This window comes from Salmo salar, chromosome ssa17 (genome assembly GCF_905237065.1).
Source record: "Salmo salar chromosome ssa17, Ssal_v3.1, whole genome shotgun sequence".
NCBI lineage: Eukaryota > Metazoa > Chordata > Actinopteri > Salmoniformes > Salmonidae > Salmo > Salmo salar.
Genome location: NC_059458.1, coordinates 71,365,457 through 71,383,332, shown reverse-complemented (window position 1 = coordinate 71,383,332; position 17,876 = coordinate 71,365,457). Strand labels below are relative to the sequence as shown.

At 44.4% G+C, this 17,876-nt stretch overlaps 1 protein-coding gene across 8 annotated transcripts in view; it reads right to left on the bottom strand.

Moving 5' to 3' along the window:
- Positions 1-2,942: 2,942 nt before the first annotated feature.
- LOC106576543 (MICOS complex subunit MIC19) overlaps positions 2,943-17,876 on the bottom strand; it is a 162,107-nt gene continuing 147,173 nt past the window's right edge. For 4 of the 8 annotated variants that reach the window (XM_045700062.1, XM_045700063.1, XM_045700067.1 and 1 more), the window contains 3 exons: positions 11,335-11,470; positions 11,020-11,072; positions 2,943-4,014 (listed from right to left, as the gene is read on the bottom strand). In XM_045700062.1, coding sequence (XP_045556018.1) covers positions 4,005-4,014; positions 11,020-11,072; positions 11,335-11,470 — 199 coding nt within the window. In that variant the 3' untranslated portion in view covers positions 2,943-4,004. The remainder of the gene's footprint in view (positions 4,015-11,019; positions 11,073-11,334; positions 11,471-17,876) is intronic. The other 4 variants (XM_045700064.1, XM_045700066.1, XM_045700068.1 and 1 more) reach the window with 2 other exon arrangements.

Below are 17,876 nucleotides of genomic sequence, written 5' to 3'. Positions count from 1 at the left end.
CAGTATCCTGACTGTGACTATGATCCTTGGTCTCATTTCCCTTGGCGTGTGCACCTACTACGTACACAGGCGCACACGTGCAATGGAAGACCTAATGAGGTCTTATACTAGGATCACCCGTGGGACGGAAGCGATCCCGATTTTTGGAAAGTTGGCAATGGATCCGGAAACCCTCTTACAGGGCCCAGTCCCAGCCTCCTCTCCCGAACTCGCTAGGTCAGCCCAGTAATGTCCCTAATGTAAGCTTTGGCCTTCAGGGGCCAAGTTTTTCCAAGTGCCTTAACTACCCACCTGCAACTAGGATCACCCTAGACATGACATTAGAGACAATGCCATGATAGAGCTATTTAGCCTAGACATTGGACATATATAGAACATAGTCCATATTAGATTATTAAGGTGTGGTAGACATATTTTGTATACTTTTATGTTTTTATTCAAATTTTTCGTTTCATTACCTTTGACACTTAGGAAGCCTTAGAGCCAAGACGCCGCTCGTTTGGGGAGGAAATGTAATGATGTATTGCCTGAGTGTTGTGCATTATTAACGTCTGCCAAGTTACTGCCTAGGTCCACTAGCCGGGATAACCGGACGACGGGCCGGAACACAGAGCCACTGCCAGACCTCCTAGGTCCATTCTGGTGGTGATCCACAGCTTGCGGAAAGCCTACCAGGGTGAACCACCAAAGGGGGGGGGGCTGCTCTGATGATCCACAGACCAGGACATCCGATGGTCATTCTTATGGTGGGTTGCAACATGCAGAATCATTCCAAGTTGAACCTACCAGAGGGGGACTGTCATGACTGTCCTGATCAGGTCAGGGTACAGGAGACCACCACCCTACAGATTATCTCCCAAAACCCCAACAGAGGAGGAGAGATCTAGGGGTCTGAAGATGTGGGGGTTTTATGACCCCTCACGCCATAATAAACCTTAGGCCACAGAGAAATTCCTCTGTCCTCACAATGGAATTCTGGCCTCAGAACATTAAACATGCAATAAAGGGACTTTGGAACAATGGTTTCCGTCAGCCACAACGGTGGTCATGACGAGAGGTGGAATATGAAAATGTATGTAACTTTTGAATTGTTATTAAAGGTTAAGAGATGACGTTATTATGAAAACATTGTACCTTTAAGAGTTTTCCCAGTATATGCCTGATGTTTATACATTGTACGTTGTGTGGAAAATATCCAAATCAAAGAGAATGTTTTGGTAAAGATGAGATGTGAAGGTAGTGTCTAAAATAGGATTTTAGTCAAATCTAGGCCTTGCCCCTTAACTTGGTCCGCCCAGAGAATTGCCCTAAAGGCGGTTACGCCCACTTCTGACCCAAGGGTATAAGACAGGAGTGTGAAGAATTAACATAGGAGACTAATTGACCCCAAGCTGCAGCGAAGGTCTAACAAAGTCAACGAACCCCAAAACGAAACACAAGGTTGAAGACAAAGAAATCTTTTTCTACACGAGCTACGGACGAGTAGCTGTGTCTAAGCGGGTGAATTCAAGCCGAACCACCCAGCCTCCACTCTCCATTGAATCGTGGTATATACACCGTTCGAGTCCGAAGCTGTGAGCTCTGAGCTACAGAGCTGTCTGTCCTCAGAAGACCCCTTTCAGATCAAGGGCGAGGGATCAGACCACTTAGCCAAGAAGGACACTGACATCGTGAGGACAACCAGAGAGTTGCGCCGGAGAAGTGCGTCATTGAGAAGCCTAAACGACACACGCGGAGCTTCCCACCTGAGACCTCCAACACGTAATTACATCATTATATTCTGACCCATAAGAGCGGCAGTTCGGGGCAAGGCTAGGTTTAAATAAGCATGGCTGACAAATGAACCCAAATGTATATTTCTCTCTTGTACTTTCTTGGTTTCTCTCTCTTTTAAATCCCCATTTTGGGTAACACGCGCCATAGTGTGTTGGCCCGTTATACTAAGTCCTAATCAATAGCTAGACTGTGTTTTGTGTATGTGTATTTTTATCATCATTTTAGCTTGCTCGTAAATAAATAATCAACTAAGATTGGTGTGGTAAACTCATTGGTGAAGCCCGGGTCAGTGCAGATTCCCGGATTATGCGACGTTCAGAATGAGACTGTAGAGGAAATTGATTAATTTAGCGACTGTTGTAAAATCAATATTCTGATATCCTTTGAGTTAATTTGGGAAATAGAAACTCAATCAAAATACTGTTCCCATGGTGCCCCAGGTTGATGAGTTAATAATTGCTTGATTCATTGCTTAATTCATTTAATCACGCAATTATAAACCGTTAATCATTCGATGAGCAACAGTCGTCACATTAACTAATACAACGTCACGACAACTTATTTTTCTACTGTATTATTGACTGTATGTTTGTTTTACTCCATGTGTAACTCTGTGTTGAACTGTTTTGCTTTATCTTGGCCAGGTCACAATTGTAAATGAGAACTTGTTCTCAACTTGCCTACCTGGTTAAATAAAAGTGAAATAAAAAATAAAATAAAACATTCTGTAGACTTGTGTATGTGTACGTCTGTGTGTGTGTCTGACACGGAGTTGAGATAAGGTTCTTCTTAACATGTCCAGCTGGGATAATGAACCTGACATCCCAACAGACCAGTGGATCTCTCTCACACACACACACACACACACACACACACACACACACACACACACACACACACACACACACACACACACACACACACACACACACACACACACACACACACACACACACACACACACACACACACACACACACACACTCTCTTTCACCTTTAACATTGAAAGGAGTAATAAGCACACACCCCCTCTTTCACATTTAACATTGAAAGGAGTAATAAGCACAAACCCCCTCTTTCACATTTAACATTGAAAGGAGTAATAAGCACAAACCCCCTCTTTCACATTTAATACTGAGAGACACATTCAACGACAACAAGGTCAATTCCGGTATCATTCTTTAATTTCCTCTGATCAGAAGTGATTGTGACACGGTTAGGATGAAAACAAAACAAGCAGATGCATTTTTAACACACTGGAACACACACAACGCTCAGACACAACGGTGTGTGTGCAGGTCTGTGCACAGGGATACAGTAGGGTGAAGCCTGGTGGATAGAAGTCATGTGATCATGTAGGTTTATATAGTGGATAGAGGGATACAGTAGGGTGAAGCCTGGTGGATAGAAGTCATGTGATCATGTAGGTTTATATAGTGGATAGATGGATACAGTAGGGTGAAGCCTGGTGGATAGAAGTCATGTGATCATGTAGGTTTATATAGTGGATAGAGGGATACAGTAGGGTGAAGCCTGGTGGATAGAAGTCATGTGATCATGTAGGTTTATATAGTGGATAGAGGGATACAGTAGGGTGAAGCCTGGTGGATAGAAGTCATGTGATCATGTAGGTTTATATAGTGGATAGAGGGATACAGTAGGGTGAAGCCTGGTGGATAGAAGTCATGTGATCATGTAGGTTTATGATAGAGAGTGTGTGGTGATAGGGCGGACTACTGGCTTTGTAAGAGGGGTGAGCTGGTTGGGTGGTGGTGCGTGTTGGAAATGATAGTGGTTCAGTCCGTGAGGATATCTTCAGCGCTGGGCCTGCATTGGTTCTGGTGGACTCCGCCTAGGCTTAAACTCTCCGTCTCTGCATGTATTCATGCGTCTCCAACATGGCGGACAGTTGCACTTCTCCTACTGCTGCTGTGTCATGGAGCTACTGCGCTGTACTCTTTAGGAAGTGCTACCGTTGTCTTCCTCCCTCTTGGTAGTAGAGATAGACATGCAGTGGAGTGGGGTGGGGGAGAAGGGGTGTAGGTACTGTAGGTGGGATCTTACGAAGGAGTAAAGGGTTTGGGGGTCAGTGGGAGAAGGGTGCTGGGCTAAGGGGTGTCCATCTCTCTCTCTCAGGGTTGTCTGGTTGTCTTGTGTTCCTGGTTCAGGTCAGGTTGCGGTTCTGTTTCTACCTCGACTCGGGGTTGCGATCTCTTAGCCCCCAGTCCTCAACTTGTTCTGGAACAACAGTATAAAAAAAAGAGAGACTGTAAGAGAGTGGATGAGGGAGGTAGAGAGGGGGAAAGAGGGGATTCCCCAACACATCACCCTCCCTGTCAAACCCCAACACATCACCCTCCCTGTCAATCCCCAACACATCACCCTCCCTGTCAATCCCCAACACATCACCCTCCCTGTCAATCCCCAACACATCACCCTCCCTGTCAATCCCCAACACATCACCCTCCCGGTCAATCCCAACACATCACCCTCCCTGTCAATCCCCAACACATCACCCTCCCTGTCAATCCCCAACACATCACCCTCCCTGTCAATCCCCAACACATCACCCTCCCTGTCAACCCCCAACACATCACCCTCCCTGTCAATCCCCAACACATCACCCTCCCTGTCAATCCCCAACACATCACCCTCCCTGTCATTCCCCAACACATCACCCTCCCTGTCAACCCCCAACACATCACCCTCCCTGTCAATCCCCAACACATCACCCTCCCTGTCAATCCCCAACACATCACCCTCCCTGTCAATCCCCAACACATCACCCTCCCTGTCAATCCCCAACACATCACCCTCCCTGTCAATCCCCAACACATCACCCTCCCTGTCAATCCCCAACACATCACCCTCCCTGTCAATCCCCAACACATCACCCTCCCTGTCAAACCCCAACACATCACCCTCCCTGTCAATCCCCAACACATCACCCTCCCTGTCAATCCCCAACACATCACCCTCCCGGTCAATCCCCAACACATCACCCTCCCTGTCAATCCCAACACATCACCCTCCCTGTCAACCCCCAACACATCACCCTCCCTGTCAACCCCCAACACATCACCCTCCCTGTCAACCCCCAACACATCACCCTCCCTGTCAACCCCCAACACATCACCCTCCCTGTCAACCCCCAACACATCACCCTCCCTGTCAATCCCCAACACATCACCCTCCCTGTCAATCCCCAACACATCACCCTCCCTGTCATTCCCCAACACATCACCCTCCCTGTGAACCACCAACACATCACCCTCCAACACATCACCCTCCCTGTCAATCCCCATTTCATACAGGCTATAGCATTTGATGCCTCACAATGAAACATTCCAGGAGAAGTGTGGTGAGAACAATTAGAGGAGATGGGGAGGGGAGAGGAAAACAATTTGGGGAAGGGGAACACAGAAAAGTGGCCCCAAAAATGTTTTACTTAAATCTGTTGGGGCTCGGGGGCAGTATTGAGACATTTTGAAAAAAATATGTGCCCATTTTTAACTGCCTCCTACACCAACTCAGAAGCTAGGATATGCATATTATTAACACATTCGGATAGAAAACACTCTGAATTTTCTAAAACAGTTTGAATGGTGTCTGTAAGTATAACAAAACTCATATTGCAGGCAAAAACCTGTGAAAAATAGATAAAAAAAAAAATGTGAATTTTGTGACTGTACTATTTAGTGTCATTGTTTTATAGATACCATAGTAGAAAGGATTCATTTCAACACCTACCACATGTCCATTTATGTTGTTTACGTCTATGATAAACAGAGAGCAAATTAGAATCCAAGGAAGTTGACATGTCATCACTTCATTTTTTTGCGCTCTAAATCTGAGCGTGAGTTTGTCATCATTGTTTATCTAGACATAGGATAGGTTGTGTGAAAATATTACTGAGTTTAAGTTAAAAATGGACCAAAAGATTAATGCTAAACAACATTTGACATGTTTGAACGAACGTAAATAGATTATTTACTAGTTTTTTTAGCTTTTCGGCGTGATTTTACACTCCCCCCACCACGTTTTGTGGGAGCATAATGAACGCTAAGTACTTGGTGTTATTTGGCTATAAATTATGAACTTTGTCAAAAGAAACCACATTTGTTCCGAACCTGGGATGCCTTCCGGACCTGGGATGCCTGCCTTCTGATGGAGATAATCAAAGGTAAGGGGATATTTACAATGTTATTATCGATTTTAGATGATGCTAACTGTATAGCATAGCCTGTTGTTCTTAGCATAGCACCCCGTTTATTGCAAAATGTGATTTCCCAGTAAAGTTATTTTGAGATCTGGCCATTCGGTAGCAATTACGAGATGATAATATATTATTCTTTGAATGACAATATAATTTACCAATGTTTTCGAATAGTAATTTTGTTATGTTCACCGGAAGCATTTCAGAGAAGAAAAAAATCTGAATTTCACGCTACTGTAAAATGCTGTTTTTGGATATAAATATGAACTTGATGGAACAAAAAATGCATGTATTGTATAACATAATGTCCTAGGAGTGTCATCTGATGGAGATTGACAAAAGTTAGTGCATAATTCTAGCTGGTTTCTGCTTTTGGTGACGCCTGACCTTGAATTGAAAATGGATGTTTGTACTTTTGTGGCTATGTACTGTCCTAACATAATCTAACTTTATGCTTTTGCCGTAAAGCCTCTTTGAAAATCGAACAATGTGGTTAGATTAAGGAGATGTTTATCATTTAAATTGTGTAAAATAGTTGATTGTTTGAGAAATTGAAATTATTAGATTTTTGATGTTTTGAATTTCCAGCCTTGTTAGCAATCCCGACTCGGGGTTCATTGCTAACCTGTAGCCCCAACAGGTTAAAAGAGGGAAAACAAAGGAGAAAAGTACAAAGCGACTGAATACAGATAGAGGGAGGGAGGGGCAGTAGATCGATTTTTGTGTTCTAGATTAGATTCCTCCATGTCGGTGCCTCCCTAAAGCTGTCCAACACCAAGCGGATCAATTCATTCTACACACTAGACTACACTCTATACTACCATGACACCAGTCATTACAGATGAACAACATTTACTCTGTCCAACCTAACAGGCAACAACAAGCAATGAGGGCTCCAACAAGTCACATTTCTGAAGGCTGGGGCCTTATATAATGCTGTGATGTGACAGAACGGAGGTAGCCGATCTGAATAGATATGGTCAGAGAGCATGCTAACTGGTTTACAGCAGGATCACGTCAAACATAGAACAAGCTGTTTTAAACCCTGTTTAAACTCTGCGCAAAGACAGTCAACAAAGAAGATTTATTTGACATTTTTACATCCCAAAAAAGCTATAGCAGCTAGTAAGACCTCTGAGATCCAAGATGACTGGGGGAGGCAGCAAGGCAAGAAGTAGGCATGCGGCGAGAATATGCAATGAAGAGAGAGAGCGAGAGAGATCGGCCCCCGTGATAAACGTTCTATTCATGGGCCTCTCAAAAGAGAGTCTTCTTCCTCTTTATCTGTCCTTTCAGTTTGCCTCTATTCCCCCTCTTTCTATATAATAACCCCAGTCAGTCGCTATCTGGACCCGTTTAGGATTGTGTGTATTATAAAGTGACAGGGAGTGTGTGTGTGTGTGTGTGTGTGTGTGTGCGTGCAAGAGAGGCCATCAAGGTCTAAATATTCTCGCGGGCCGATGATAAGGAATACTAGTAATTATCAGTCACAAAGGCCTGTCTGATGACAACCCTATAGTCTTTCCCCTCTCTTGGACCAGTCAATATTCAGACTGAGATTATGTCATGTCATGTTATTATGTGTTCAATGGTGATGGAGTGGACAATCCTATCTGGGGGTAATTCATTACGGGCATGTTTAGTGGTTTAGTGGGCCGTTTGAAGCTTGAAGGGTGCTGGGGTTTTGTGTGGAGTGTGGAGTGTATCAGGGCTTGTGGAGGGTAAGTTTGTCTGTATAGCTAAACTGGGGCTCCTTCTCAATTCATCATCTTCCGTCGATTAGCCTACTCCCTCTCCTTGCCTCCTTCCCAAAACACGTTGGAGAAGGTCAGAGGGGAGGGACATTGGGCTTTCTCCTTCAAGACGATTGAGAAGGATGCAAGGAATCACAGAAAGATGAATTGAGACACAGCAAAGAGTAGGAGCTAAGGTTGAGAGGCAGAGATTTGACCCCATCTAGGTCTTATCTGGTGCTTGATAAATTTGACCTTTTGACCCCTCCACATAGCTTCCTGCTCGGTTACTGTGTAGCTACTCTACCGCATCTGCTATAATAATAATAATAATAATAATAATAATAATAAAACCATTATGACCCCGCTTTGATTACTTGTATTACCTCTTCCCTATTCTATTTACTAGGTTATATTGTCCCTCTGCAGTGGGCTGTATCACCTCTTCTCCTATTCTTTTAACTAGGTTATATTGTCCCTCTGCAGTGGGCTGTATCACCTCTTCTCCTATTCTTTTAACTAGGTTATATTGTCCCTCTGCAGTGGGCTGTATCACCTCTTCTCCTATTCTTTTAACTAGGTTATATTGTCCCTCTGCAGTGGGCTGTATCACCTATTCTCCTATTCTTTTAACTAGGTTATATTGTCCCTCTGCAGTGGGTCACCAGCTGTAGAGCTCTATCAGGGCTCTGTTTTATCTCTCACCTGATGATTGTAACAGCTTTCTTACACAGATAACACTCTCTACTACGAGTGTATTTTGATTGTGGGAACCTGATCAACTCTGTGGATTACCATAATATTCCAGGCTGATTTCCACATTTACAAGATCAGAGCAGTGAATGTGTGCGGCAGGGAACACACAGCCTTGTGGGATTCCAAAGAGGCTACAGGTAGGTAGCACTCGTACAAATGAATAATACATCGTGTTATTTACATGATGTATAGCTTAAAACCTAGCCGCACCCAGCAGCCCTAGACGTATTACTAATACCCGGGGGAGAGCGGCGGAACACAGTTCTCTAGAAACTGTCAAATTGTAAAAGAAAAAATCTAATAGAAAACCTATCTGAATATAAATTGGGTTTTGTCTGACTCCACTACTGTATATTGAAAAGTGCCAGAGGAGAGAGTGTGTGTGTGTTTACGTCTATCCTTGTGTGTTTTGTGTGTGTGTGTGTGTTTTGTGTGTGTGTGCCATTAATATCAACGTTGAGACAATACCATTACCATATGCGTTTCTTAGAGGGCCTAAAACACGTCCACTTTCCAATGACTTGAGAGAAATAAAGAAGAACGAGAGGACAATGGTATCAGAACGGCACCGTCTGACCTGGTCGTCTGGCCTGGTCGTCTGACCTGGTCGTCTGGCCTGGACCTTATTAAATTAAACACACACTTAAGCAGTGAAAGAAACCAGCCAGCGTCAGCAGGTATTATGGAAATAGACCTTTCCTCTGAACTTACAGTTTAGAGTGAGTTTTAGCAAGCGAGAAACACTATGGTCTCAAACGCAGGGGCAGCCAAGAGTATTTGTTAGTGTGTGTGTTAGTGTGTGTGTGTGTGTGTGTGTGACCAGTCGAGCTATGAGAGTATGCATTTATTGACAGTGCTTTAAGATGTACATTTTTCAATGAGAGGGGTGAAGAGAGAAAGACGTGTATGTTTGGCCGGCAACAAACATGAACCTCTCTTGGGTAGGGGGCAGTATTTTGACGTTTGGATGAAGAAGGTGCCCAGAGTAAACTGCCTGCTACTCAGTCCCAGAAGCTAAGATATGCATATTAGGATAGAAAACACTCTGAAGTTTCTAAAACTGTTTGAATGATGTCTGTGAGTATAACAGAACTCATATGGCAGGCAAAAACCTGAGAAAAAATCCAATCAGGAAGTGTGGAAATCTGAGGTTTGTAGTTTTTCAAGTGATTCCCTATCCAATATACAGTGTCTGTGGGGTCATTTTGCACTTCCTACGGCTTCCACTAGATGTCAACAGTCTTTAGAACGTTGTTTCATGCTTCTACTGTGAATGGGGAGAGAATAAGAGCCATTGGAATCAGATGACTGAGAAAATGACATGAGCTCAGTGGCGCACGCTCCCGTGAGAGTTAGCTTTTCTTTTTTGAAGACAAAGGAATCGTCCGGTTGGAATATTATGGAAGATTTATGATAAAAACATCCTAAAGATTGATTCTATACATCGTTTGACATGTTTCTACGAACTGTAATATAACTTTTTTGACTATTCGTCTGAACTAACTGCGCGAGCACAGTGGATTTGGATTACTTGACTGAACGCGCAAACAAAAAGGAGGTATTTGGACATAAAGGATGGACTTTATCGAAACAAATGAACATTTATTGTGGAACTGGGATTCCTGGGAGTGCATTCCGATGAAAGATCATCAAAGGTAAGGGAATATTTATAATGCTATTTCTGAGTTTTGTTGACTCCACAAAATGGCGGGTTTGGTTTTGTGACTGAGCGCCGTACTCAGATTATTGCAAAGTGTGCTTTCGCTGTAAAGCTTTTTTGAAATCTGACACAGCGGTTGCATTAAGGAGAAGTGTATCTATAATTCTTTGAATAACAGTTGAATATTTTATCAACGTTTATGTTGAGTATTTCTGTAAATTGATGTGCTCATTCACCGGAAGTTTTGGGAGGCAAAACATTTCTGAACATTACCCACCAATGTAAAATGTTTGTTTTTTTGTATATAAATATGAACTTTATCGAGCAAAACATACATGTATTGTGTAACATGAAGTCCTATGAGTGCCATCTGATGAAGATCATCAAAGGTTAGTGATTCATTTTTGCTGTATTTCTGGTTTTTGTGACGCCTCTCCTTGCTTGGAAAATGGCTGTGTGGTTTTTCTTGTCTAGGTGCTGTCCTAACATAATCTAATTCTATGCTTTCGCCGTAAAGCCTTTTTGAAATCGGACAGTGTTGTTGGATTAATGAGAAGATTATCTTTAAAATGGTGTATAATACTTGTGTGTGTGAGAAATTTGAATTATGAGATTTTTGTTGTTTTGAATTTGGCGCTCTGCTATTTCACTGGCTGTGAGAAGTTAAGTCATGTAGGAAGGAAATTAACTGTTCTAGTGGTACTACACACAGTTACCTAAGTACATCTGGGGTTTGATGAAGCTACATGTCTAGACAACACTGAGCTACTCTACTGGGAGACAGATCCTGGAACAGTACAACTTACTTTCTAATGTCTGTAGCGGTTGCCCATAGCTACTCTACTGGGAGAGACAGATCCTGGAACAGTACAACTTACTTTCTAATGTCTGTAGCGGTTGCCCATAGCGGGGCAAGATCATTATTGCCATTCTTTTCAGACAACAAAATCATGCAGCAATATGGGAATAAACAGAAGTTTTCATTAGATGTAGAACTCATTCATGTTTCATTTTTGAGACAGTAGAGATTTGTAAACAAAACAACATGTCTTATAAATTACAGTAGATGGGGATAGACACCAACAAAAGTTATTCATACGTATCCCAAGGTACGTACACACACACACACACACACACACACACACACACACACACACACACACACACACACCACCCCCACCCCGTGGGCCCACCTGTTTAGCTTGGTTAACACACTGCAGGTAGCGGGAGGCGATGGTGGAGCAGAGCAGCGTCTTCCCACTGTGTTCCTGGTAGCACTTCAGGATCTGCCCCTGCAGATCAGCACACAATGGACTCGCCTCAAACCGCCTGGAGGAGAGAGACTTTACTATTTACAATCAATATCATACACTACACACATTAAAAACAATCACATCAGCCCTCACATACAAACCTGCAAAACAAGCAATTACTAACATTCCCCATTTACTGACAGGAGGAGAGAGAAGAGAGCGAGAGACACACAAAAACATGAAATTGTCCTCCTCATTCTGCCCATTCCCCATCCCACAGCAGTGGTTCATCTGGGATCAGTCAGACTGTAGAAGAGATGGGGCCAAAGGTTGATCCAGCCAATGGAAGCAACCGTCAGCGCAACAGTGACGGGCATGCCAATCCATTCATTAGAGGCTCCCCACGTCAATGGAAGGGCCAGAGGACGTGTGAATATTGGCAAGCCGTGCTATTCTGTCACCAGGAGAAAGGTTCTATACCTGTCCCTCTGGAAACAGGAGATCTATCCAGGGTTTATTTTCTATGGCTAATTGTGTTCTCTTTTCTCCTCAGAAAACACACTGGCCAATCAAAGTCTAATACGGACACACCCAGAAAATAAACAGAGGAGAAAAAAAAGGATAAAGAAAAAGAAAAATGAACAACAATAAAAAGTTGTTGTACTGAGATAGGAAACCCCTCAACATAGTGATGAAGACTCTCGTGGGTTTATTGACGACAGAACTGAGTATTGAATCAGTATTGATTGATAGAGCCTGTATTGACACACCCTCTCCTATAGCTAGCTGTCCCCTTGGTCGTGCTAAGTGGACATTTTTTGACTGATGATTGATTATTGTACTGCACTGTTAAAGGGAACTGGCACACACACATTTTCACCGCACCTTTTATACCTGTAAACCGTGTACTTGACAAATAAACATTTATTTGAGGAATACAGCACCCAAAGGGCTAGTCTTTACTTCTGACACCAAATAGCCATTGACACCGCGGAAACAGCTACTGACACCGCGGCAAGGCAACAACTACTGACACCGCGGCAAGGCAACAGCTACTGACACCGCGGCAAGGCAACAACTACTGACACCGCGGCAACAGCTACTGACACCGCGGCAAGGCAACAACTACTGACACCGCGGCAAGGCAACAACTACTGACACCGCGGCAACAACTACTGACACCGCGGCAACAACTACTGACACCGCGGCAACAACTACTGACACTGAGGTGTCAGTGTATCAAACATCAGAAGTGCGCTAATGCTAACCAAAACTGTCTGCATAGTTCAGTACTGTGGAGCCACCAAATTGTTCCACTTTCGTGCTAGCTATACATCGCAATGCTTATCTTATGCTAAAGGATATCTTCAGTCCACAAATGGTCTTTCATCACCACTGCAATGCCATATGGGTCCCAAAGCTTTAGGGCCTTTTCGCTAACCTCAGCAGCAAGGACTATCAACTGCACCAATGATCTCATGCTAACAGCTAGCAGGATCTGTCTCTTGACAGTTAGCACACCCCATAAACCACCCATACTTAAAAAGATACACCTGCACATGTTAGGGCCATTATGCTAATGTTGGCATCATCCTTTAGCAGTTAGCACACAGAAGTGCTGATTTCGCCTGTCAGCACCTTTCTGATCCTTGGAGAGGCATTAGGGGCACAGCTGAGCCCCTCCAGTTCCAATCAGGTGTTGGATTTACTGTCTGTAGTGAGAATTCACCCTCCTGTTGTGTTTGGAAGGACACAACGGCCACATGGTTCATTACCCAGGGTGCAATGCAGGGGGGCTGGATGCATGGGACTTCTGAGTATGGCCGCCAACACATGGCCACAGTATTATGGCCAAAGGGATGTCAGTCAATAATCCATCCTCCTCACATCTCTTGTCACCAGCCGCCACTGCATTTAACAGCATGTAGGCGAGTAAGGCACCTATTGATACAAAGCAGCAAGTACTGGATGATCAGAAATAAATTCCTAACATTGTTAACCTTCCATTTAATGGATATTTCTGATGGTAGGTTGTCACTATTCTTCACATTTGAGCAGCGATCGAACATAACGCACCATCTCATATACATAGAAGCTCTTCAAGCACCAAGAGAATCCACTCATTGCCTTCGGAGTGACACGCCCATTTCTCTAAGTCTCAGTGGTGAAGGATGACAGTGTGTCACACACACACACACACGCAGAATTCTTCTCCTGCTGCTCCTATAACGTAGCATTCATTCCACTGCCTTTGGGCATCTTCAGGGACCAGGCAGCCACATACACCCGCTAATTATTTTCTTAAGCGTTTGCGTTAATGCCAGGTGCAGCCTGCTGATACAACACAACTGTTTGTTTCTCTTAGAAACCATTACAGATGACACAGAGAGAGAGAGAGAGAGAGAGAGAGAGAGAGAGAGAGAGAGAGAGAGGACCATGATGAGCAACTGGGAGATAAACCTCTGTTTTCTCGTTCCTTCCTTCTCTTTCCCTACTCCATAGAGAGACCCGAGACATTGTTTAGTTAATCAGGACAATAACATTGTCACACACACACACACACACACACACACACACACACACACACACACACACACACAGGGTCATTCATCATCAATCATTAAGATTAATATTAACTCATTCTCACAGCCACGGGTAGAGGAGAGAAGAGAAAGAGACCGGGAAAGAGAATTTCTGCCTTCTCAATATTACATTAGGCTCTCCCTCATCAGTTACTATCACCTGTAATACAGTCGGCCTGTGTGCTACATAGCCACAGCACAGCAACTGTATCTTCCCAATACAACCTCAGAGAAAGGTTTTGTAGTTTTGTTAGTACAGTAGTCAAGGGGAAGGTACTGTAGCACCACATAGACAGTTCCCTGGGAATGGTATTCACTATGATATACACTGCTCAAAAAAAGAAAGGGAACACTTAAACAACACAATGTAACTCCAAGTCAATCACACTTCTGTGAAATCAAACTGTCCACTTAGGAAGCAACACTGATTGACAATACATTTCACATGCTGTTGTGCAAATGGAATAGACAACAGGTGGAAATGATAGGCAATTAGCAAGACACCCCCAAGAAAGGAGTGGTTCTGCAGGTGGGGACCACAGACCACTTCTCAGTTCCTATGCTTCCTGGCTGACGTTTTGGTCACTTTTGAATGCTGGCGGTGCTTTCACTCTAGTGGTAGCATGAGACGGAGTCTACAACCCACACAAGTGGCTCAGGTAGTGCAGCTCATCCAGGATGGCACATCAATGCGAGCTGTGGCAAGAAGGTTTGCTGTGTCTGTCAGCGTAGTGTCCAGAGCATGGAGGCGCTACCAGGAGACAGGCCAGTACATCAGGAGACGTGGAGGAGGCCGTAGGAGGGCAACAACCCAGCAGCAGGACCGCTACCACCGCCTTTGTGCAAGGAGGAGCAGGAGGAGCACTGCCAGAGCCCTGCAAAATGACCTCCAGCAGGCCATGTGTCTGCTCAAACGGTCAGAAACAGACTCCATGAGGGTGGTATGAGGGCCCGACGTCCACAGGTGGGGGTTGTGCTTACAGCCCAACACCGTGCAGAACGTTTGGCATTTGCCAGAGAACACCAAGATTGGCAAATTTGTCACTGGCGCCCTGTGCTCTTCACAGATGAAAGCAGGTTCACACTGAGCACATGTGACAGACGTGACAGAGTCTGGAGACGCCGTGGAGAACGTTCTGCTGCCTGCAACATCCTCCAGCATGACCGGTTTGGCGGTGGGTCAGTCATGGTGTGGGGTGGCATTTCTTTGGGGGGCCGCACAGCCAGAGGTAGCCTGACTGCCATTAGGTACCGAGATGAGATCCTCAGACCCCTTGTGAGACCATATGCTGGTGCGGTTGGCCCTGGGTTCCTCCTAATGCAAGACAATGCTAGACCTCATGTGGCTGGAGTGTGTCAGCAGTTCCTGCAAGAGGAAGGCATTGATGCTATGGACTGGCCCGCCCGTTCCCCAGACCTGAATCCAATTGAGCACATCTGGGACATCATGTCTCGCTCCATCCACCACAGACTGTCCAGGAGTTGGCGGATGCTTTAGTCCAGGTCTGGGAGGAGATCCCTCAGGAGACCATCCGCGACCTCATCAGGAGCATGCCCAGGCGTTGTAGGGAGGTCATACAGGCACGTGGAGGCCACACACACTACTGAGCCTCATTTTGACTTGTTTTAAGGACATTATATCAAAGTTGGATCAGCCTGTAGTGTGGTTTTCCACTTTAATTTTGAGTGTGACTCCAAATCCAGACCTCCATGGGTTGATAAATTGGATTTCCATTGATTATTTTTGTGTGATTTTGTTGTCAGCACATTCAACTATGTAAAGAAAAAAGTATTTAATAAGATTATTTCTTTCATTCAGATCTAGGATGTGTTGTTTAAGTGTTCCCTTTATTTATTTTAGCAGTATATTTACATGTAGTCAGAAACAGCAGTGATTCATCCTGTTCCCATGAAACCTGAACACTGGGGCATCCGTAAACATCCCCCCCCTCTCTCCCCACCCCTCTATCGGTTTCTCGACCCCACAGGAATCAAAAGCACAAAAACATTTCAATGCTGTGACCTTTGAGGAGGAAACAGTTGGTTGTGGTCTAAGATCAGACTTGTAGCTAATATGTTCTGACGTAATGGGTCAGAAATCTGAGGGGGACCATGGTTCATATTTGTTTTACAATGCTCTTTGTTCAGGGTTGGGAAGAGACCGAATGGCTCCTCTGACCTGTCAGTCATATAGATTTGGCTGAGCTCTGCCTCTCTTCCTCTCGGTTTATCTCCCTCTCGGTTTCTCTCTCCCTTTCCGTTTTTCTCTCTTTGTCTCGCAGTTTCTATCCCTCTTTCTCCCTCTCTTCCCCTTCTCTAACACAGACAACCAGATGATTCAGTCGCAGGTCAAATCCATCCGCTGTCAATCAAAAATCCCCTCTCACTGCATGGCCATCCCACCCCCCTCCGAGGCGCCTGGGATATTTAATAAAACTTCAGAGAGGGAGAGATTGAAACAAATGGAGACGTGTAGCTGAGCGGGTGAGAGAGGGAGGTGTGTGTACTGTACCTACGGAGTGGGGGGACAATACATCTCTCTGCTTATATAGGAGGCCATCAGTAAAGGTCTCCATGCCAACATAGCTCTATTGATACGAGATAAGTTTCCCTCCATCCTCCTCTCCCTCCTTTCCTCCCTCTCTCCCTCTCTCCCCCCTTGATCCATAGATAGAGCAGGAGAGAGGGGACGCTTAGGGTTTGTTTCATATAGCTACAGTATGGTTTATACACCACAGCCACATAAATCAAGCTGGAGAGGGGAGACATATGACAGACCGCAGGGAGCCGCATTGAGATGAGATGCTTTATCAGAGACGGGGAGAAAGAGAGAGAGGGGTGGGCAAGAGAGAGGCTGAAGAATATGAACATGTAAAAAGCGAAAGCACACAGGAGAGGGTGGTCGGAGAGGAGGGGGCAGGGGAGAGAGATACACAAAATAAAGCCAGTAGAAGATAAAGCATGGGAAAGAGGGTGAAGGAGGAGGGAGATAAAAAAGGATAATGAAGCACGTAGGTTTGAGGGATGAACAGAAAGTCGAAGGAAAGAGAGAAGGAAAAGAGAAAACAAAAAAGAGGAGGAAGAGGAGAAGAGATTCTATTCTAAGCGACTAGTTGGTTAGCTATGCTGTGTTACTTCTAGAAACAGACTAACTAGATCTGTCCCTCCTATAGGGCGTAGAAACAGAAACAGTCAGCTCATAGAAAACCATCCTTTCGTCTCTCCTTCCCCTACACCAGTCAGCTCATTGAAAAAGCATAGCTATTCCACTGTACTATGAGTACGGTAGTCTCTCTAGCCAGACAAAAACTATCTTGACCAAATCGTACTAATGTATTGTATAAATATGCATGGACAGCAGTAATAGCAAATCATTGCTTCATTTTTTCAAGAAAATAAAACAGAGGCATACTGATATCTAAGTGACTTTCTCACTGTACAGTATTGTGTCACACATATAGGAGCAATACCTCTCCATCCATTTATCCAAAACCATATGTTGACCATAAACTGACACCCACAGTAGGATCCATCTTCCCTACATCCATGAGTATCGATTACAAGGCCCAGATTGAGTTCTCAAAAGGCACAAGGTCCATTTATCATCATATACAAGCACTTGGGCTATAATAGGGTTAGGAGGTGAAGCTGGGGCCTCTTAAAAAGCCTTCATGTTCTCTCTGGTTAAGACCGGCTCCGTGACAGAGTCAGGCAAATAAATACAAATGATCCATTTATAGAGAAAAATGACACACTTAACTCTCATCGCTTTTTACAGAAGACCTGGCTGACCCCCTATGGTGATACCCATCAGGGAGGGGGGGGAGAGATAGAAGAAAGATACAAAAAGTAGAGATTGAGAAAGAGTGAGAATATGAAAGGAGAGAAAAAGATAAATAA